Below are 22343 nucleotides of genomic sequence, written 5' to 3' on the forward strand. Positions count from 1 at the left end.
TTATGCATCATCAAGAGTCTTACTCGCATAGTATATGGAGTAAAACATCTTGTCCTTCCTCTGGCCTAGCACTGCCCTAATAGCATGGTCACTTGCATCGCACATAAGTTCAAATGGTAAGGACCAATCTGGTTCCGCGATAATGGGGGTTGCCACCAACTTCTTTTTGAGCTCCTCAAATGGCTTCAGGTAGGCTTCATTACAATTGAAGGTTACATCCTTTTCAAGCAACCTTTAAAAAGGAGTAGCAATTTTTGAAAAATCCTTAATAAAGCATCTATAGAGCCCCGCGTGTCCCAAGAAACTCCGAACACCCTTCACAGAAATGGGTGGAGGTAATTTTTCAACCTCCTCCACCTTTGCCTTATCAACTTCAATGCCACTCTTTGACACTCTATGGCACAACACGATGCCTTCTTGTACCATAAAATGGCACGTTTCCCAATTTAACACCAAATTTGTTTCTTCACAACGGGCCAACACCTTGCTCAAATTCTTCAAACAGTCATCATAAGAAGACCCAAAGACTGAAAAATCATCCATGAAGACTTCCACAAATTTCTCCATCGTATCAGTGAAAATAGCCGCCATGCACCTCTGGAAAGTGGTCGGCGCATTACAAAGACCAAATGACATTCGCTTGAAAGCAAAGGTACCATAAGGACATGTGAAAGCGGTCTTCTCCTGATCCTCTGACATATGAAAATCTGGTTGTACCCCTAATAACCATCAAGGAAGCAACAATATTTATGCCTTGCCAATCTGTCCAATATTTGGTCAATGAATGGAAGTGGGAAGTGGTCCTTGCGGGTTGCTTTTTTGAGCCTTATGTAATCAATACAAACTCTCCACCCCATCACGGTGCGAGTAGAAATTAGCTCATTTTTCTCATTCTCTACAACAGTCATCCCCTTTTTTAGGCACATATTGCACTGGGCTTACCCAGTTGCTGTCAGAGATGATACCTGCATCAAACCACTTAATTACTTCCTTCTTCACAACCTTTTTCATAATGAGATTTAATCTCCTTTGTTGCTCAACACTGAGGTGGTGTCCATCTTCTAGAAAGATTTTATGCATGCAAAATGATGGATTGATTCCCTTGATGTCAGCAATTGTCCACCCAATAGCCTTTTTATGCTCACGAAGCACTTTGAGCAATTTCTCTTCTTGAATATCGGTCAAGCTGGATGAGATAATCACTGGCAATGTCTCAGAGTTCCCCAAATAAGAATAGCGCATGTGCGCTGGAAGGGGCTTAAGCTCTAGCTTTGTAGCTTCTTCAATAGATGGTTTAGGAGGGGTCAGAGTAACAGGTCTGTCTAACTCCTCAAATTTCCCAAACACATGGATATATTTGCAAGACATGTTAAGTACTTGCTCAATTCCTTCCATCATCTCATCTTCAATGTCTTCTTCATCCCCAATCAAGGCTCGTTCAAGATGATTTATGGGGCTCATATAAGGCACCAATAATGATGCATCACTTTCCACCACAGAAATCATGGATAGCTCTTCATAGTGGGCTGGCAATCTGAGTTCTTTATACACATTGAATAACTCCACTCGATCACCCACTCTCATCGTCATCTTTTCTTCGCATACATCAATAATCGATTAACCCGTGGCTAAGAATGGATTCCCCAAAATAAATGTGACTTTCTGATCATGCTCATAGTCCAAGATAATAAAATCTGTAGGGAATATGAAAGAACCCACTTGAACTAACACATATTCAATCACTCCTTCAGAATGAGCAAAGGATCGATCAGCCAACTGTAAAATCACTGTGGTTGGGCGACGCTCACCCAACCCTAATTGTTTGAACACAGATAGCGGCATCAAATTAATGCTCGCCCCAAGATCACATAAAGCTCGCCCGACTGCATGCTTACCGATCATGATTTGGATAGTGAAACTACCTAGATCCTTCAATTCCTGAGATATCTTTCTTTGAATTCTTGAGCTACATTCTTCGGTGAGTGCCACAGTCTAAAACTCTGTCAACCTCCTCTTATTTACCACTACATCCTTGATGTATTTGGCATATTTGGGCACTTCTTGTAGGATGCCTACCAGTGAAATATTGATTTGCACCTGCTTTAAAATATGAAGAAAATTTTTATAACCGGAATTATCCTTCACTTTCTGCAATCTCTGAGGGAACAGAGGTGGTGACCTTTCAACTAATAGTGGGGGTTGTTTAGCCACCGCCTCTTCAACTGGCTTCTCTGACTCTTTTGCTTTTTTTGATTCTACTTCTATTGTGGCCGGTTTCTCATTAAAGGTCACTTGATTTATCTTTTTCAATGGGTCTTCTTCTAACTATCTCCCATTCCTCAATGACACAACATTAATAGATGCCTTAGGATTAGCCTCAGTGTCGCTTGGAAGAGCTCCAACTGGTCGAGTATTTTGTCACTAGCAAGTTGCCCCATTTGCCTCTTCAAATTTCGAATAGGTATAGAGTGTGCTGTTGCCTGAGCCTGCTGATCAACCATCAATTTCTTTAGCATATCCTCAATGTGACTTGTCGGGTTTGTAGGTTGTTCAGCCTGTGAAGGTCTATATTGCTATTGAGGAGCTTGTGGCCTGTACTGATTCTAAGCACCTTGGTTTCCACCCCAAGAGAAGTTTGTGTGGTTCCTCCAGTTAGGATTGTATGTGTTCCCATACTGGATTGTCTGACCCCTATTTGCATTACCCATAAAACAGACAGACTCTGGATTAGCTGGGCATAAGTCGCTCCTGTGACCCTCTCTAAATACTTCACAAAATATCTGAACCCGTTGCACTGGCTGAGCTTGTTGCTTGTTAATAACCAAGGTCATCTTATTGACTTTGTTGGCCAATATGGAAACCTGTACTGATAATGCAAAGACAACATTTAACTCGAGAACCCCCACATAGTTTTGCACTGTGTGTCTGCCCATCTCTCCTTGCCAATAAGGATTGGTTTTGGAGAATTTTTTCAATAAGGCATAAATTTCATCAAAGCTTTTCTCCAACACTTGACCTCCTGTTGTAATGTCCACCACAATGTTTATCTCTGGATGGAGCCCTTCTATGAAGGTGTGAGCTAATACTTAATTTGTCTGGTTGAGATGAGGACAATCTCTGAGCAACCCATTGAACCTTTCCCAAGCTGAATATAAAGACTCCCCCGATTTTTGTTTAAAGGCTACTATCTCACTTCTGATCTTTGCAGTTTTGCCTGAAGGAAAGAACCGTGCCAAAAATTTCCTTGCCAGATCATTCCATGATGTTATTAAATGAACCCGTGTTCCGCCTTCAACCACCTCTTTGCTTTGCCCAACAGAAAAAATGGGAATAGTGTATGCCTCGCATAGTCTGGAGTGACTCCATCAGTGATATAAGTATCACTAATCTCCAAGAAGTTCAGGAGATTAGTGGAAGACTCATAATCTCCGTCAGTGATATAAGTATCCTCACGTGGAAGACCCATAAACTGCCTATTTGCATGTAGTAGTTGGATCATGCTTTGTTTTAGCTTAAAATGCCCAGTGATTCTGGGCTTCATGATGCTGGAGGTGACATTAGCAATGCTGGGCATCGCCACCTCCTAAACAGCCATATGTTGCTCCTCTGCCATGTTCACATGAAATTGAACAAGTGCTTTAAGATTATCTGTGTCCCTTGCTTCCCTCAACCTCCTGTGAAATGTTCTCTCAGGTTCGGAGTCAAAGCCTTGAAGTCTATCCTGGCTTCTGACCCTTCGCGTTCAATCAAAGTTCCTGATAGCAAAGCAACCAATAAGAAACGTTAGACTTGACAAAATAAACAACTAAAGTAAATGCTAGAAAGTAGTCAATATTCATGTCTCCGACAACAACGCCAAAAACTTGTTGCTCCCAAACGCACACGCAAGTATACGTGGTTGTAAAGTAATAAAGTGATAAATCCAGTGTCGAACCCAAAGAGATTTATGTTAACTACCCACTAGTTTCACCAAGATTATTATTCAATCGAGTCAATTAGAGTTCAAAAGTGTGATTATACTAAGTAATAATTCTAACAAGTAACTGATTTATCAAGCAGCAAAATAGTTGTTGTGTATTCAGTAGAGACAAATATTCCTGAGTTACGATCGATTGACCAATCCTATTGTGTTCTAATTAACTCTCCCTTTCATACAATTCACTCATGGTTGTTAATTAATCAAACAATTGCTCTCATAGTATTCTCTCGAATTACTACTCGCCTATTCAAAATAGATTGACGCCTATATTACTCTGGAATAAATCTATTAAGAACGCATTAAGATTACGATATTTAATTAAGCATAGTGACTAGGTATATTCCTATCCTAACCATAAATTCCCCTCTCCCCTCTAGAGTTAAGATCATGCTCTCTTTAATTCTTATATAATCTAGACGTAGCTTTCTTAAGCATAGCATAGATAGTAAATAGAACCTAACTGTTGGTCATACAATTAAGCAATTAATCATAGAATTGAAGAAACAATAATATATTAGTGAATTTTAATCAAGGTTAAGTCAACTTTAAACACCAATATTCATGGCTAAATCACAATCCTATAACTATGAATTTTAGCCACTCATGATAATATCAAAACAAATTCACAATTGTTGAATAATTGAGAATACTCTAGAAGATGAAGAAAACAGAGATATCCTCACTCCCATATGTTCCTCGTGTGTCTTTTTCCTTCAAAGCGGCGTCTCCTTTCGCAAAATAGGATTAGTCTTGCTTTTATATGCGTTGGGGGGTGGGGGGGGAGGGGGCTCGGGCCGAAATACCCTTGTCCCGGGCGAATTAGGAAAAACTTCTCGTCACTAGTAAAATGCGAGGCGATATACATATAAATATATGTATATACTTTAAGCTAAATATCAAGGGGTGCATTAGATTATGTTCCTAGCAGGATTCTATCATTTCTAAAGGCTCAACGGATGGTTGAGAAGGGGTGTGATGCTTATCTAGCCTTTATGAGAGATGCCAGCGCTGATTCTCCTACCGTTGAGTCCGTTCCTGTAGCGAGAGACTTTCCAGATGTATTTCTAGTGGATTTTCTGGGCATGCCGCCCGATAAGGATATCGACTTTGATATTGACTTATAGCTGGGAACACAGCCTATTTCTATTCCACCATATCGTATGGCCCCAGCGGAGCTAAAGGAGTTAAAAGAGCAGTTTCAAGAGTTGCTCGATAAGGGTTTCATTCGGCCTAAAGTGTCGCCTTGGGGTGCTCCGGTCTTGTTTGTAAAGAAAAAGGATTATTTTATGCGCATATGTATTTATTATCGGCATTTGAACAAGGTTGCAGTAAAGAACATGTATCTATTGCCACATACTGATGACTTATTTGATCAGCTACAAGGTGCCAGAATGTTCTCGAAGTTTGATTGGCGGTCAAGTTATGATCAGCTGAAGATTCGGGATCCGGATATTTTGAAGACTGCCTTTAGAATTTGGTATGATCATTCTAAGTTCCTTGTGATGTCATTTGGGCTGACCAACGCCCCAGAAGCATTTATGCACCTAATGAACAGTGTATTCTAGCCTTATCTTGATTCATTCACTATTGTGTTTATTGACGACATCTTGGTGTACTTTCGCAGCCGAGAAGATCATAAGCAGCACCTAAGGATCGTGCTCCGAACCTTGAGAGAGAAGAAGTTGCATGCAAAATTCTCAAAGTGTGAATTATGGCATGATTCGGTGGCATTTTTGGGTCATGTGGTGTTGAGTGAGGGGATCAATGTAGATTCGAAGAAGAATGAAGCAGTGCAGAATTGGCTCTAACTGTCTTCAGCTACTGAGATTCAGAGTTTCCTTGGTTTGGACAGGTATTATGGTCGTCTCGTGGAGGGTTTCTCATCTATTGCTTCACCTATGACCGGATTGACCCAAAAGGGTGCTCATTTCAGATGGTCCAAGGAGTGTGAGGGCTTTAAGAAGCTTAAGACTGCTTTGACTACATCCCCAATGTTAGTGTTGCCTATAGGCTCAGGGTTTTATACTGTGTATTGTGATGCGTCACGTGTTGGCATTGGCGCGGTGTTGATGCAAGACGGTAGGGTAATTTCCTACGCATCTCGACAGCTGAAGACCCATGAGAAGAATTATCTGGTCAACGACTTGGAGTTGGTAGCCATTGTTCATGCATTGAAGATCTGGCAGCACTATTTGTACGGTGTTCCTTGTGAGGTCTTTACCAACCACCGGAGTCTACAGCATCTGTACAAATAGAGAGATCTTAACTTACGGTAGCAGAGGTGGTTAGAGTTGCTTAAGGACTATGATATCATCATTCTATATCATCATGGGAAGACCAATATGGTGGCCGATGCCTTGAGTCAAAAGGTAGAGAGTTTGGGTAGTTTAGCATATCTACCGGTAGCAGAGAGGCCATTAGCATTGGATGTTCAGACCTTAGCCAACCAGTTTGTTAGATTAGATATTACAGAGCCCAGTTGAGTTCTTATCTACGTGGTTTCTCAGTCTTCTCTATATGATCGTATCAGAGAGCGTCACTATGAGGACCACCATTTGCTTGTCCTCAAGGACATGGTTCGGCACGGCAATGCCGAGGAGGTTACTATCGGAGATGATAGTGTTTGCGGATGTAAGGACGGTTATGTGTGCCTAATATGGATGGGTTGCGTGAGTTGATTCTTCAAGAGGCCCATAGTTTGCGGGACTCTATTCATCCGAGTGCCGCTAATATGTATTAGGACTTGAGGTAGGACTATTGGTGGAGGAGGATAAGGAAATACATAGCAGAGTATGTAGCTCGGTGCCTAAATTATCAGCAAGTGAAGTATGAGCATTAGTAGCCGGGTGGTTTGCTTCAGCGACTTGATATTCCTGAGTGGAAATGGGAGCGTGTCACCATGGACTTAGTTGTCAAGTTGACCAAGTCGGCTCATTTCATCCCGGTAGTGACTACCTATTCTTCAGAACAGCTGACTCGGGTTTATATCTGTGAGATTGTCCGACTTAATGGCGTACCAGTATCCATCATCTCTGATCGGGGTACGTAGTTCACATCACATTGCTGGAGAGCCGTTCAGTGTAAGCTAGGCACACGGGTTGAGTTGTGTACAGTATTTCACCCCCAGACGGACGGACAGTCCGAGCGCACTATTTAGATATTGGCAGATATGCTTCATGCATGCGTTATGGATTTCGGGGGCTCTTGGGATCAGTTCTTGCCGCTTGCAGAGTTTTCCTACAACAACAGCTACTAATGGAATATTCAGATGGGAGACGGTGTCGTTTTCCAATTGGGTGGTTTGAGCCGGGAGAGGCTAAGTTATTAGGCACAGATTTGGTTCGAGAGATGCTTTGGAGAAGGTCAAGATGATCCAGGATCGGCTTCGTACAGCCTAATCTAGACAGAAGGGTTATGTAGATCGGAAGGTTCGCAATGTTGCATTCATAGTTGGAGAGTGAGTCTTGCTCCGGGTTTCACCTATGAAGGGTATGATGAGGTTCGGGAAGAAGGGCAAGATGAGCCCAAGGTATATTGAAACTTTTGAGATCTTTTAGAGGATTGGTAAGGTGGCCTACAAGCTTGCATTGCCACCTAGTTTATCTGTGGTTCATCTGGTGTTCCATGTTTTGATACTCCGGAAGTATTATGGTGATCCGTCTCATGTTTTAGACTTCAGCACAGTCCAATTGGATGAATATTTGAATTACATTGAGGAGCATGTGGCTATCTTGGACAAACAGGTCCAGAAGTTGAGATCAAAGAATATTTCTTCAGTGAAGGTTCAATGGAGGGGTCATCCAGTAGAGGAGGCAACCTGGGAGACTGATCATGACATGCGAAGTCGTTATCCTCATCTATTCACCACTTTAGGTATGTCCTTATGCACGTTCGAGGACGAACGTTTGTTTTAAGAGGGGGAGAATGTAATGACTCGACCAGTAGTTTTGTGTAATTATGCCCCGTTACACCTTTTTATGCTTCACACATGTGTGTTTATGATTTTATGACTTGCGAGGTCGGTTAGTATCATTTCGGGAAGCTTTCGGGTTGATTTGGACCCCTTTTTTTTAGCAAATTTATCACTAGGGTGGATACCTAGTGGCTAATATATAAATAATACTCCAAAATTGGAATCCAATGTTACAATTTGTCCAAAAAACAAAGCTAAATGATGTAAAGCTAAATCTAGCTACACTATGAAACCTAACTATTACAAGTGGTAAAGTAGACAACTCCCAACATTTGGTGATGAGTGTATCCACGAGACAAGAGCAAAACCTCAATGTAGCACCTCCAAAACTCTCACTAGGCACCAAGTTTTGCATTCCATAGGACAAGGCAAATGTGAATCTCCAAGCAACACCATCAAATTCTGGGACTGACCAAGCATCCAAGCAGTATGCATATGCAAACATCCTCACTTTGAATAACAGAATGCAATATGAGAATAGTCTCCTCCCTATGTCAATGACACACGTAGAGAAGTGGACTTTCTTTTGAATCAAAGGATGTACCATGATCTACCTATAGCAGCTTGTATATAGGCTGCATTCCTGCGTTTTAATCACCCAACATGCACTGCCATAACACCTCCATAATAGGCATGTTAACATGCCAATACCACTGGACCATATCATAAATGTACACATATACACAATAGCATACCACAGAGCCAACATCATTGAAACCCAGCTTAAGTTCACCATCTGAGGCTTTAGTAACAATTGATAAGTTAGAGAGCTATGAACTAACTGAATGCATATCCTGTAGTGAATACATACCCAATATACAATGCATAAGACATGCAATGACCTAAGGCTAGACGTGAAGACATGTTGTGCCCTTATATGATGAGAAATTCACTGCCTGCTTGCACAAATACTTCCATATACCTTTAGAACACCACCAAAATGAGCATGATAATAGTCTAATACCACTTGAAAGCACCCTAACCGTATACAGAATGTCACTGTAACAACACAACTAGCAAGAACATCCATTAAGAAAACTAACATACTCATCAATTTGGAGCTCTTCTTTTAGCAATCCTAACCCTAAGATTAGGAGTCTGTGACTTGTCCAGATTGATTAGTCTCCTCCCCGCACTTGGCAGTTTAGAGAAAGAGTGAAACTGGATTGTACCTGCAAAAGAAAATACAAGGTTAGCTAAAAAGTCTGCCACATTGTTGCCCCCCCCCCTAGTTTATGCTGGAATAGCACATTGAAGTGCTCCTTCATCTCCTGTATTCTCCTCACTTCAGCTATAATACACCATGGTGGATCACATTCTCATTCAATAATCTTCTTTAAACTCAATGAATCAGTTTCCAATATGAGAGGGTGTAGCTCATGAGCCACACAATATGCTAAGCCTTCTTCAATTTCCTTAGCCTCAGCAACAATATTTGTTGTGTCATCCAGTTGCTTTGCTCGTGCATATACCAAATCACCTTCACTATACCTCACACAGAAGCATATAGAACTAGGTCCTGGATTACCTCTTGTAGCTCCATCAGTATTGTACTTATACTATCCACTATGAGGCAGCTGCCAAGTCACCCTTCTAGTCACCAACACTGGCTTGTATCCCTCAAAGAACTTGACCATGTCTGGCCAAAGATAAGGGATACCATGAAGCCAGTTATACCTTGACTTTGCTAAGAAGTGGAAGGTCTTGTTGATCTCATGAATCACTCTATTAACAGATACTGAACCTCAATCTCTATTTGTGTTTCTCATCTTCCAAAGTTCCCAAGTGACAATATTTGGCACAGCTTGATACAATGGCTTATGTTTTGGGTAGTTGCAGCATTCCACCACTCTCTAATAACTTGATACACCTGTACTAGTTGAAAATTAAGCCCTACAGCATTCATAAATGTCCTCCACACTCTAGTAGCAGTATGGACAGACAGGAAAAAATGATCAAATGATTCGTCTTATGGAGCTTGACAACACCAACAACAAGACATGTATACATACCCCAGTTTTCTCCACATATCATCAGTAGCCAATTTTAATCTCCAAAGCCTCCAAAGGAAGAAAGATATCTTGAAGGGTATACCTTTAATACACATCTACTTGAATTCCTAATTAATGTTTGCCCTATGTCTCACTAGTTGCCATGCACTACTAACTGTGAACTTGCCTGATGCTGTAGGTCTCCACCAAGGCTTGTCCCAGTAACCTCCAGTGTCTTCAAATTGCACCTGCTATATAATATGTTCTGCAATATCCTCAGGAAAGGATTGTTCAACTAACTGCTCATTCCAGTAATTCCTCTGCCTCAACTCTGCCACTTCTTGTAGGTCATCATTGATGTGAAAATCAGGTGGCATTACATGCTATAAAGCTCTTAACCCATTCTAGTTTTCATGCCAAACATTTGTAGTACCACACTTCATCTCCCACCAAATCTCATGCTCCACCTCTTGCCTAGCGTTTAACATTTTCCTCCAAACATGTAAACCTTGCCTAAATTGTACCATTGTTGGTATCTCCTTCTTGCAATATTTGTTTCACATAAATATCGACCACAATGATTGCAGTACTAAATCTCCACCATAGATTTGCAAAAAGTGCCCTCGATACATCAAAGAAGGATCTGAAGCCTAACCCTCCTTCCTCCTTTGGGAGACAAAGCTTCTTCCATGAGGACCAATGTCTACTCCTCCCTTTTTCCCTATTGCTCCAGAAGAACCTCGCAAATAACTTATACAAGTGTTCCAATATGTTTTTGGGAGGATCTAAAACTGAGAGTAAGTACACTGGCATGCTTTAAAGCACACTACTAATCAGTGTAGCCTTGCCTCCATAAGATAACAACTTTCCTTTCCATGAGTGTAGCTTGGCCTTTACCTTATTTACAGGATCATCATAGTAGTCTTTCCTTCTCCTAATATAGAATATTGGATACCTTAAGTATATGAAAGGTAATGCACCCTTAGAAAAGCAAGTAATATCACCAACTGTTTGAACCAAAGCATTTGTCACATTAGAGTGCATATAATAGGAACTCTTTGCCTTGTTGATGAGCTGGCCTGAGATCTTCTCATATCCACATAACAGTGCCATGATCTTCCTCAATGAGTCTGGATGAGCTAAGGTAAAGATAATTGTGTCATCAACATATGTAAGATGGCTCAATGGATCAATCCACTATGGCATTTCAAAACCCCTATAAGAATTGTCATCAAATAATTTGTTCAATGATCTAGACAACACTTCGACTGACAGTATGAATAATGCTGGATTTAATAAATCTCCTTGCTTCACCCCTCTAGAAGACTGAAAGAAGCCTGTACGAAGATTGAGTACCAGCTATTTGACAGAAAATTCCATATCATGATGATAAAATATTCAGCAAATCACATCTTCCTTAACACATAAAGCAAGTACTTCCAAGATACCCTATCATATGTTTTAGCCACATCCAATTTTATCACTACATTGGAAGGCTTGCCCCTTAGCCTCATGTCAGTAATAATCTCCTGAGTGAAGAGAATGTTTTCAAAATACTTCTTCCTTTCACAAAGCCAGACTGGTTGGAGGATATCAAAGAAGGTAGGAACTTTTCCAGTTTATCATGTAGAACTCTAGACATCACCTTGTTTATGAAATTGCTCAAGTTTATGGGCCTCAAATCTTAGAAAGTCTGAACCATTGGCTTTTTTGGAAGTAACATTAGGTTAGTAGGTGTGATAGATTTAGGCAGTGGTGCTTCCCCAAAGAAGTGCAATACCATGTTATGAATATTAATACCTATGATGTCCCAATATTCTTGATAGAAAATGCCAGTGAATCCATTAGGACCAGTAGCACTCTCCCCACTAAGTTAAAAAACGACAGCCTTGACTTTTTCAAGAGTAGGATATCTGCATAATTCCAGATTTTTCTCCATAGTTAACATAGCAGGCACATTGTCTAGTAGAGTGAAGTTAGTAGGATCAACTTCTTTAGTGAATTATCTCTGGTAGAATTCCACAGCAGCAGAAACCATATCATCATTGCTTTCAACGCAGACTCTATCCCCTTTTGTATTCTTTTCAATTGCAGCTTCTGTCTCTTGCCATTAACATGATTGTGGAAGAATCTTGTATTCCTATCTCCTTCACCAAACCATGTCATCCCATCCTTCTACTTCCAGTATTGCTCTTTTATGCTTAAGTATCTCTTCAATTTAGCTTGTGCTTTTTGAAGAACTATTCTATTCTCAACTATAGGTTCTTCTTCAAAAAGCATCCCATTCACCTTCACAATGTCTTCCCTAATAGCGAGTTGTTTAAATATGTCTCCATATGTCTCCTTGCACCATTTAGATAAAGCAAACTTCACCTTATTTAGCTTTTGCTTGAACATAAGATATGGATCTCCAATAAAGTCAGCAATCCAGTTCTGCCTAACCACTTTCTTAAATATTTCATGTTTGGTCCAGAAGTTCAAGAACTTGAAAGGCTTGATGAAGTTAGTAGCTTGTTCACCACAGCTTATGAATAGAGGGGCATGATCTGATCCAGTCCTAATAAGATGTCCAGCATCAATGGTACGGAATAGATTATGGAATGGTAAATTCACCAAAACTTTATCCAACCTCTTAAAGATACACTCAGCATTTGGTCTACCATTCCACCAAGTGAATAGACTTCCTTTGTAGCCTAAATCAAAAAGCTCACAAGAGTTCACACAAAAGGGCAAAGTCTTCGTATTCAGGAGGGTGTACTGGCCTTCCCCTAATATTCTCATCTTCATGTAGCACATCATTGAAATCACCACCAATAATCCAAGGCAACTCCATATCACTTGCAAGATAATACAGATTATCCCACAATTCCAGCCTCTCTAGTTAAGGACATTTAACTTATACAAATGTAAGCAAGTTGTGTTGACCAATATTCTGATGATAGAGTTTGATAGTCACCTACTGTTCAGTATCCATCACTAATTCCCACACTACAGCAGCATCATAGAAAAGCCAAATCTTCCCATTAATGTTAGACATAGATGCATCCATATTAAGTCTTCTTCTGTATCTTTTAATATTTCTTGAGTTCTGAAAAGGTTCCATCAAGGCAACCATAAATAATCCATGTTCCCTATACATATTTATCACTCTTTGAAAGGCCTGTTGAGTTTTAAAAGACCTTATGTTTAATATCAAGGTCTTGATCGTCATTTGGTAACTGAGACTGCCCTCTTGGTCATAATTCTTGTAGGTTGAGAGACTTCTTTAACTTGACCTTGCTTTTTGCCCTTCTTACCACTTCTGCCAGCAACTCTTAGAGATAAGTCTGCATCTCTAGCAACTGCCTTGAAGTTGCCTATAATAGATTCATCCTCCCCCTCTTCTTCAATCTCACCTTGTTCTACCTCTACATTCTGAAGGTCCACAGGTGCCACATTTTGCGTGATAATTTCATGTAGTATTTGGTTAGGTGACTTCAATGGGACATTGATTAGAAGCTGCATAGGCTACCCAGCTCCTAAGTCACGGGTTACTAGCAATGCCTCAATTGCACCTATAGCCTTAGGAATAATGGCATGCGCATGTGACACCCTAGTCACCTCCTTCAACCCCTGGTTATGTTGTTCCATTGCTCCTGAAGCTTCTTGCATCAACTTGAATTGCAATTCATAGACTGAACCCAGATTAGGGTTTACTGTAGCAGTATACACTGGAATTACTGTTCCATTGGATTCCATAGGCTTACCATCAGCTAATTTGTTGTTTGACCTCACTGTATCATCTAAGACCATTGTAGGAGCCTTGTTAACATATCCTACACCATTACCATCCATCGCATGAGCTGCAGCTGTAGAGAAACCTTTGGCAGTGTTGCTAGGGTTTACTGTTCCATTTCCTTTCTCATTCCATGTAGCTTCTTCACCTGCACCCTCTTTGTTTCTAGCTTCTACTAGTGATCCTACACCTACTCCAATTGGTTTTGCTATTTTTTGCACTATGGTTTGATCCAGAGTTTCAACCCCGGTTTCCTACATCCTAGCTTGTGACTCTAGGCTGCTTTGCATGATAATTGTTATGAGTATCAGTAGCATTTTTTAAGTCTGTATCCTCAACTTCGTCACCCCATGATGTGCGTCTATTGCTTGATGCATCAGTTATTCCAATTCCCTTTGAGCTGCCATTGTTTGTTGTTCCTATGGTATCAACAGCCCTTAAAGAGCCTCTCATCTTGTGTGAATAAACTTCTTGACAAGAATGATTAGTTAACACATTAAGTACCTCTTTAGGAGTTCCAAACCTTCATTCAACCCAATCCACAGTTCTTTCCTTTTGCGTGTCCACCCCAATTCCACTAGCATTAGGATTAGAATTAGGGTTGATTCGTTTAGCCGTTATAGTAGAACTCCCTTTTCCTTTAGGATTTAAACTGGATGTGGTACATTCTCCTGTTGCTTCTTCTCCTTGTCCTTGTTGGATTCATTTACCAGTTGTTGCTTCTCCTTTTCTTTAATAGTGTCATCTCATTTTCTATTCGTAATTTGTAAGATTGGTTGCTCAATCTCTTCAACCTCAAGAGTATCAAACTTGTTCTTTGTAGCAACTATTTCAGCATTGTTCTCCCCGTTGACATATCCTGCTCCTTGTTTCTTTTGCATCTTCAATTATATGGCCCCTATTATCCCTTTGATGCTTATTCTTTCTCCTTTGCATCCACTCCTGCTTGGCAGGATTTGCAATTTGTTTCCCCACTACTTTACCACTTGTGAGGGCCTTGGTTGATGCAGCTGCAGTACCAACAATCTCCTGCCCACTACTTTGTTCTGCAACAGTTTCTTCATACTTCTTATGCAACTCAGGATGAATCATCCAACAATTAACTTCATTGTCTCCTTGTTTCTTACAAGTTTTACCATAGTTTGGAAGATAATCATACTTGATTTTAATCCATTTAGATTCCTCCAACCCAGTTTCATCCTCTTCTTCAACTATTTTAATTCTTTGAGGGAATTTAGCAAGAAAATGTAACGCCCCGACTTCGAGGAGCCCGACCGGTGCTTAACCGAGATACCCCAGTCAAGCAAGCATGTATAGTACCTTCTACCCAAACTTACCCATTAATAAAGAGAAGATCTATTTAATTCATTAGACAATAAGGAAGTCATGTGATCAACACCAGTTCATTACCATTAGTTACATCATTAATAAGTCTCAAAATACATACACTTTCATAGTTTGAAGTGGAACATGTGGTAAAAATACAACATTACTAGTCTGACTTTCCCAAAACCAACATAAGACCCACACTATGTCTAGGGAGCCTCTAATAAATACAGTAGAGTACGATGATAGTGCCGGCAATAAGACCAAGGCTATACCTCAAAATATAATACACAAGGAACAAAAGATATACGACCCCGAAATGAAGTGGGGCTCACCAAGTCAGATGTGAAGAGGGTGTACCGCTATCACTGATCAAAGTCGCCTGCTATGGAACCACCTGCATCCATTAAAGATGCAGCGCCCCCGGCAAAGGGGATATTAGTACATGTCGAATAGTACTAGTATGAAAACCAAACACCCCCTTCAAGGATTTGAAGTACAACATGAATGTGACAAATAATGGAAGCAATAAAAGAGCTTAAATAGCCGCTAAAACCATAGCAGAATTCATTTAAAGCTTTCAATAAAATTTATAAATTTCAAGTTGGGGATCCTCTATAACAACCTCTACCACACTACCACAATCTATACACAAAGCGGCCCTGCCGCCTCACCCCAATGTGTGCGAGTGGAGGTGTAATCATAATACCACAATCTCTACACAAAGCGGTCATTCCACCTCACTCCAATATGTGCGGGTGGAGGTGAAATCATAATGCCACAATCTCTACACAAAGCGGCCATGCCGCCTTACCTCAATGTGTGCGGGTGGAGGTGTAATCATAATGCCACAATTTGGATTCTCAAAACAATAATAGTTTGTGCAAAAGATTTCCTTTCATATCAAACCCTTTCGCACCCTTAGCCTTAACAAATATAAGTTCATAAGATTTCATCATATGAGTTGTACGAATTTGATCACATTGATTTCGTACAAAACTTTCTTCCCAAAAAAAGGGGTATAACATAATTAAGTCAAAATTGAGAATCATTAACACATGAGTGTTCTGACACGTTATGCAATTTGGGAATCAATTTACTAGCTTGAATATCGTACCTCAATAGTGTTTCAAGTTCGAACAACTCATGATGGAGTTTTGTAAGAATACGAGAATTCCTATACTAGTAGAAGAGGTTAGCCTTCATACCTCGAAAGAGCTTTTCGTGGTGCAACAATAACTTCCCGACACTCCTAATGATGCAAATCTATAGAAAAGGGTAGAATTACAAGCACTATTAGAGGAATTCATATGGCAAGAGCTGCTACAATGACAACCCAACCTTTCCTCCACCAATTCAACAACAAAACTACCCAAGATTGTCCAACAACTTCCCCACAATCCCTATTAGCTCATGCATGTGATGAGTCTGCTCTCATCACCCATAACCAACCCAAATTCGAAATTGGAGAATTGGGAGAAGAAATTCTTACCTTTTAGAAACCCTAGCAAGTTCCTCTTGATAAAATTCCAAGACTTGATCAGAGTTGAGTAGTGAAATCCTTGAATCCTCCCATTTCTCTCTCTAGAATAGCTCTCTTCTCTCTTTAAAGTATTAGATAATCCCTCAAAAATGACCCCTATGGCTAGATAAAATGAAATGGGATATGGTTATGAAATTAGAAAAAATAAAGCCCCGATGCAGGTCTGCGATCGCATATGCAACCGCATAACACTTCTGCGGTCCGCAAAATGGACAGTATAATGGCCCTCCGGAACTGGGCACTTCTGTGCAGGTATGCAACAGGTCTGCGGTCGCATAATGGACCGCAGAACCTCCTTCCGAAATTTCCCATGTCAGTTCTGCGACGGATGTGTGGCCCGCAAATAATTATGTGGTCGCATAGTTGACCTCAAAACAACTTCCAAAATTGGCCCATTTTTCTGCTTCACTCTACGGCGGATCAGCGGTCCGTAGATCAGTTCTGCAGTTGCATCTACAATCCTCAAACACATTAGCCCACCTCGGCACCACGAAACCCTGCATTTTAGGTGAAATTTTACGGAACTTACATCCTCCACCGCTTAGGATCATTCGTCATCGAATGAGGGTCAAAATCCGCCATTAGCATCCAATGTGACTCAACTGTTACTTCACACCCCAGCAGTTCTAAATTTTAACTAGCTCCCTAAATTTCCAAAAATTTCTCCATAGTCTCCCCTGTAATTGGGCCTAACCACCAGCCATAGAATCCCAAAACCAGTCCTAACATCATAACCATAACACAACGATGTAAAACAACATGGAAACAACACCGGCCTCAATGACATAGACATTACATTACCAAAAGAAGTATCCTTAACATAAGTCGTACATGGGAAACATAATTCATAGAAGGTAAACTCTTAACATTTTCATAGAACACAGCTACCTAAATACATAATTATTCAAACAAGTGAAGGTACTTACCCTTCATCTCTTCCTCGGCCTCCCAAGTGGCCTCTTCAACCTGTTGGTTTCGCCACAACACTTTCACGGAGGCAATCTCTTTGTTTCTTAGCTTTCGGACCTGCCTATCATGAATGGCAAAAGGAATCTCTTCATAAGTCAGTTCCTCGTTAACCTCAAAAGCCTCAATCGGAACAATAAGCAATGGATCTCCAACCACCTTCTTCAACATGGACACATGAAATACCGGGTGCACTAAAGACATCTCTGTAGGTAGTTCAAGCATGTACGCTACCTGACCAATCCTCTGAATGATTTTGTACGGTCCGACATACCTTGGACTCAATTTTCCTTTCTTACCAAACCGCATTACACCCTTCATGGGGGAAACCTTCAAGAATACCAAATCATCCTCTTGGAACTCTAAATCCCTATGATGTACATCCGAATAAGACTTCTGACGACTCTGGGTAGTTTTCAATCGTTCCTTAATGATCTTAACCTTCTCCATAGCCTGATGCATGAAGTCTGGCCCTATCAACTCCACTTCCCCAATCTCGAACCACCCAATGGGATATCTATATCTCCTACCATATAAAGCCTCGAACGACGCCATCTGAATGCTAGCATGATAACTGTTATTGTAGGTAAATTCTATGAGTGGCAAATGATCATCCAAACTACCCTTGAAGTCAAGAACACAAGCGCACAATATATCCTCAAGCGTCTGAATGGTCCGCTCTTCTTGTTTGTTGGTTTGTGGATGGATAGTTGTACTAAGATTCACCTGGGTACCCAACCCTTGCTGAAACTTCTTCCAAAACTTAGATGTGAATCGTGCCCCTCGATCGAAGATAATAGAAATTGGAGTGCCATGCAACCTGACTATTTCCTTGATATATAACTGAGCAAATTGCTCCGCTGTGTCGGTAGCCTTGACAAGTAAGAAGTGTGTTGATTTTGTGAGTCGATCCACAATCACCCAATCGATTCGAACTTGCGAGGACTGCAAGGTAGTCCTGCCACAAAGTCCATATTGATCATCTCCCATTTCCACATCGGAATTTTTATGTTCTGTGCCAACCCACCGGGCCTTTGATGTTCGGCCTCTACTTGTTGACAATTTGGACATCTTGCCACAAAGTCCGCTACATTCGTCTTCATATCATTCCACCAGCAAACCCTTAAGATCATGATACATCTTTGTAGAGCCTATGTGCACGAAATACCTGAAAGTGTGAGCCTCGGTCATGAATCTTTCCCGGAGACCATCTACAATTTGGAACACATAATCGCTCTTGGTACCTTAGCATACCATCATCCATCCCAAGAGAAAAATTCATAGTCTTATCTTTATGAATCCCCTTCTTCAACTGTACCAACAATGGATCGTCGTACTGCTTCTCCTTGACTTCCACAACCAGTTATGATTCGGCCCTATTTTGCATAATTACCCCTCCTTCACTAGAGTCCATAAGACGAAACCCCATACTAGCTAACCGATGAACTTCCTTGCCCAACGGCCTTTGATATGCCTTCAAGTGAGGCAAACGACCCATATATTTCCGGCTAAGAGCATCCGCCACAACATTAGCCATTCCCGGATGATAGAGAATATCAATGTCGTAGTCTTTGAGTAACTCAAGCCATCTTCTCTGCCTCAGATTCAATTCCTTTTGTTTGAAAATATATTGAAGGCTCTTATGGTCTGTGAATATATCCACATAGACCCCATACAAATAATGATGCCAAATCTTCAATGCAAATACCACCGTCGCAAGCTCTAAGCCATGTGTTGGATAGTTCTTCTCATGATTTTTGAGTTGCCTAGAAGCATAAGTGATTACCTTGCCATGTTGCATCAATACACACCCTATACCGATTCTTGAAGCATCACAATATACCACAAACCCATATGTACCCTCTAGTAGAGTCTACACCGGTGTCGTAATCAATCTTGCTTTCAACTCCTAGAAGCTCTTTTCACAAGCATCTGACCATTGGAACTTAACTGTCTTCTGTGTCAATTTAGTCAATGGAGAGGCAAGAGTAGATAATCCCTCCACAAACTTTCTGTAATACCTAGCTAAGCTCAAGAAACTGCGAATCTCTGTTGGAGTTGTAGGCCTCGACCAATTCTTCACAGCCGCGATCTTCTGCGGATCAACCTTATTTCCTTCTCTGAAGATGACATGACCCAAGAATGTGACAGATTCAAGACAAAATTCACACTTTGAAAACATCGCATACAACTTGTGCTTATATAGAGTTTGCATAACTGCCCTGAGATTATCGGCGTGGTCCTCTCTACTTCGTGAATACACAAGAATATCGTCAATGAACACTATCACAAAGGAGTCAAGAAAAGGCTTGAAGACTCGATTCATAAGATCCATGAAAGCTGTCGGGGCATTTGTTAGCCCAAAAGATATTACCAGAAATTTGAAGTGCCCATATCGGGTCTTGAAAGTTGTTTTCGGAATATCCTATACCCTGATCTTCAATTGGTGATAAACTGAACTTAAGTCAATTTTGTAGAAGTACTTAGCACCCTATAATTGGTCGAACAAGTCATTTATTCTTGGCAGTGGGTGCTTATTCTTGGTCGTGACCTTGTTGAGCTACCGATAGTCAATACACATTCTCAGGGACCCATCCTTCTTCCTTACAAAGAGGACCGGTGCGCCCCAAGGTGACATACTCAGTAGGATGAAACCCTTCTCTAACATGTCCTTCAACTGCTTCTTCAGTTACTTCAATTCTGCCGGTGCCATACTGTAGGGCGGATTAGATATAGGTTGCGTGCCTGGAATCACATCAATCCCGAAATCAATCTCCCTATCTTGTGGGATCCCAGGGAGCTTATCAAGAAAGACCTCCGAAAATCCATTCACCACTGGCACAGACTCAAGTGTAGGTGCCTCAGCATCGGTGTTTGTAACTCGGACCAAATGGTAAATACATCCCTTGTTGATCATCTTCTTGGCCTTAAGGTAAGAAATAAACCTACACTTTGGCACCACATCATCCCCCTTCTATTCAATAACTGGCTAATTTGGAAATTCAAACCTAACGGTTCTGGTTCGGCAATCAAACTTGGCAAAACATAAATAAAGCCAATCCATTTTCATTATTACATCAAAATCAACCATCCCCAACTCAATGAGATCGGTCATGGTATCTCGACCATGCACCGTGATAACACAATCTCTATAAACCTGTGCATCCATAACAGACTCACCAACCGGAGTAGATACAGAGAACGGCTTATGAAGTTGTTCCGGTTCGATCCATAATTCCATAGCAACATGAGGAGTGACATAGGACAAAGTGGAACCGGGATCACTAAGAGCATATACATCATGAGATTGGACAGTCGATATACCTGTGACAACATCTGGAGAAGCCTCTGAATCTTTACGCCTCCTAATAGCATAAAACCTATTGGGCCCTCCCGAGCTCTGGGTACTACCCCTAGCTGCACCACGCCCTGCGGGCGCTTGAGTGCCTCGAGCTGGGGGAGGTGCTGCAGATGTAGTAGCTGCAGAACTGGCTGGTTGTGCCATACCTCTGCCCACACTCTAGCGGGACGAACGACAATCCCTCTGAATATGACCCTTGATACCGCACCCGTAGCATATGGGTTGGGCTATGAAGCAAGCCCTAAAATTCATCTTCCCACACCTAGGGCATGGAGGCCTCCGTTGCTGCTGGAATCTCCCTCCTGGCTGACCCTGCTGGTAGGATCCCCTATTGCCCTGACTGGGACTGAAACGGCTCCATAGCTGCTGACTGGGCCCTGATGGCTGTGCACTAACCGAAGACTGAGCAAAGGACTAGGATGGCCCTGACGACCCTCCATTCAATTCTTCAGCTTGCACGTCTCCATGGCTTGAGAAAATGCCACCATCTTCCTATAGTTCATATTAGAATTCAAGGCAGTTGTAGTAACCTCATTGATAACCAAGGGGTTGAGGCCCTGCATAAACCGATGCACTCTTTCCTCTATAGTAGGCAACATGTAAATAGCATACTTGGACAGGCAGGCGAACCTCATATGGTACTCCCACACACTCATGCTACCCTGCTTCAGGCTCTCAAACTCAGCGGCATGGGCCGCCTTAGTCTCGACAGGCAAGAAATGATCAATGAAGGCGTAGGCAAACTCACTCCACCTCATCGAAGGGCTCCCCTCCTCATAGGAGTCCTCCCACATCTCAAACCAAGAATAGGCCACCCTTTTCAGATGGTAGGAGGCCAACTCCACTCCCTCCGTCTCCGTAGCACGCATAACTCGGAGGGTCTGGTGTATCTCATCAATAAAGTCTGTGGGTCCTCCTAAGGATCAGTACCTGTGAACACTGGAGGATCCAACTGAAGAAACCTGTTCACCCTGGAACTAGCGGAATACCCTGGCTGACTAGAAGATGTAGGTGCAACATTCGACCTCTAGGCATGGGAAGCCACTATCTGAGCCAGCATCTGTATGGATCCCCTAAGATCCCTATCAGAAACACCAAGACTGGAAACTGGGGCTGGAGGTGGAATAGCTGCACCCTCAGTAGGAGTAGGGATTGGTGCAGTCGGAGTAGGAGTAGTAGAATGAGGCGGTGTAGTAGCTGGGGGAATGTCCTCACCCCTCGGGTGCTCACACGCATCACCAGGTATAGAATCAACTGCCACTCCTGGGGTGGCTTTGGCTCCTTGGGCAGTCCTTGCTTTCTTCCTAGGTGCCATATACTGAAAATTAGAATAATGTATGAGTTAGAGGAGGAACAGTCTTACAATCAGCTCTATCACACGATCTAGAACATCAAATAAGGGTATTATTCCTAAATGCCCAAGTAGCCT

At 41.6% G+C, this 22343-nt stretch overlaps 4 protein-coding genes and 1 non-coding gene across 5 annotated transcripts; 1 reads left to right on the forward strand and 4 right to left on the reverse strand.

The window, feature by feature from the left end:
- Positions 1-1590, reverse strand: LOC138909714 (uncharacterized). Its single transcript, XM_070200926.1, has 3 exons — positions 966-1590; positions 322-719; positions 1-219 (listed from the first exon to the last, which is right to left on the reverse strand). The coding sequence occupies exons 1-3, from the start codon at positions 1588-1590 to the stop codon at positions 1-3; spliced, it is 1242 nt and encodes a 413-aa protein (XP_070057027.1).
- A 1506-nt stretch (positions 1591-3096) lies between these two features.
- LOC117275998 (small nucleolar RNA R71) lies at positions 3097-3203 on the forward strand. Its single transcript, XR_004506221.1, has one exon. It is a non-coding gene; the product is annotated as a small nucleolar RNA R71 (small nucleolar RNA).
- An 8915-nt stretch (positions 3204-12118) lies between these two features.
- LOC138909715 (uncharacterized) lies at positions 12119-12724 on the reverse strand. The gene has a single exon (XM_070200927.1). It carries the CDS (start codon positions 12722-12724, stop codon positions 12119-12121), a length of 606 nt encoding a protein of 201 aa, XP_070057028.1.
- Positions 12725-19462: 6738 nt separating this feature from the next.
- On the reverse strand, positions 19463-21058 carry LOC138909716 (uncharacterized). Its single transcript, XM_070200928.1, has 2 exons — positions 20562-21058; positions 19463-19673 (listed from the first exon to the last, which is right to left on the reverse strand). The coding sequence occupies exons 1-2, from the start codon at positions 21056-21058 to the stop codon at positions 19463-19465; spliced, it is 708 nt and encodes a 235-aa protein (XP_070057029.1).
- Positions 21059-21354: 296 nt separating this feature from the next.
- LOC138909717 (uncharacterized) lies at positions 21355-21783 on the reverse strand. Its single transcript, XM_070200929.1, has one exon. It carries the CDS (start codon positions 21781-21783, stop codon positions 21355-21357), a length of 429 nt encoding a protein of 142 aa, XP_070057030.1.
- Between the last annotated feature and the right edge of the window lie 560 nt (positions 21784-22343).

Source organism: Nicotiana tomentosiformis, chromosome 4, assembly GCF_000390325.3.
Source record: "Nicotiana tomentosiformis chromosome 4, ASM39032v3, whole genome shotgun sequence".
In the NCBI taxonomy this organism is placed as follows: Eukaryota; Viridiplantae; Streptophyta; class Magnoliopsida; order Solanales; family Solanaceae; genus Nicotiana; species Nicotiana tomentosiformis.

Bases quoted from the DNA above. Each gene is read 5' to 3' on its own strand.
- LOC138909717 (XM_070200929.1), bottom strand. From the start codon at position 21,783: ATGCGTGCTACGGAGACGGAGGGAGTGGAGTTGGCCTCCTACCATCTG.
- LOC138909716 (XM_070200928.1), bottom strand. From the start codon at position 21,058: ATGGCACAACCAGCCAGTTCTGCAGCTACTACATCTGCAGCACCTCCC. The intron at 19,674-20,561 runs GTTTGAATTTCC...TGTCATCTTCAG, and splicing joins TGCCGAACCAGAACCGTTAG to AGAAGGAAATAAGGTTGATC.
- LOC138909714 (XM_070200926.1), bottom strand. From the start codon at position 1,590: ATGACGATGAGAGTGGGTGATCGAGTGGAGTTATTCAATGTGTATAAA. The intron at 720-965 runs GTATCATCTCTG...GATGGTTATTAG, and splicing joins AATTAAGTGGTTTGATGCAG to GGGTACAACCAGATTTTCAT. The intron at 220-321 runs GTGAAGGGTGTT...TTGCTTGAAAAG, and splicing joins AATTACCTCCACCCATTTCT to GATGTAACCTTCAATTGTAA.
- LOC138909715 (XM_070200927.1), bottom strand. From the start codon at position 12,724: ATGAGAATATTAGGGGAAGGCCAGTACACCCTCCTGAATACGAAGACT.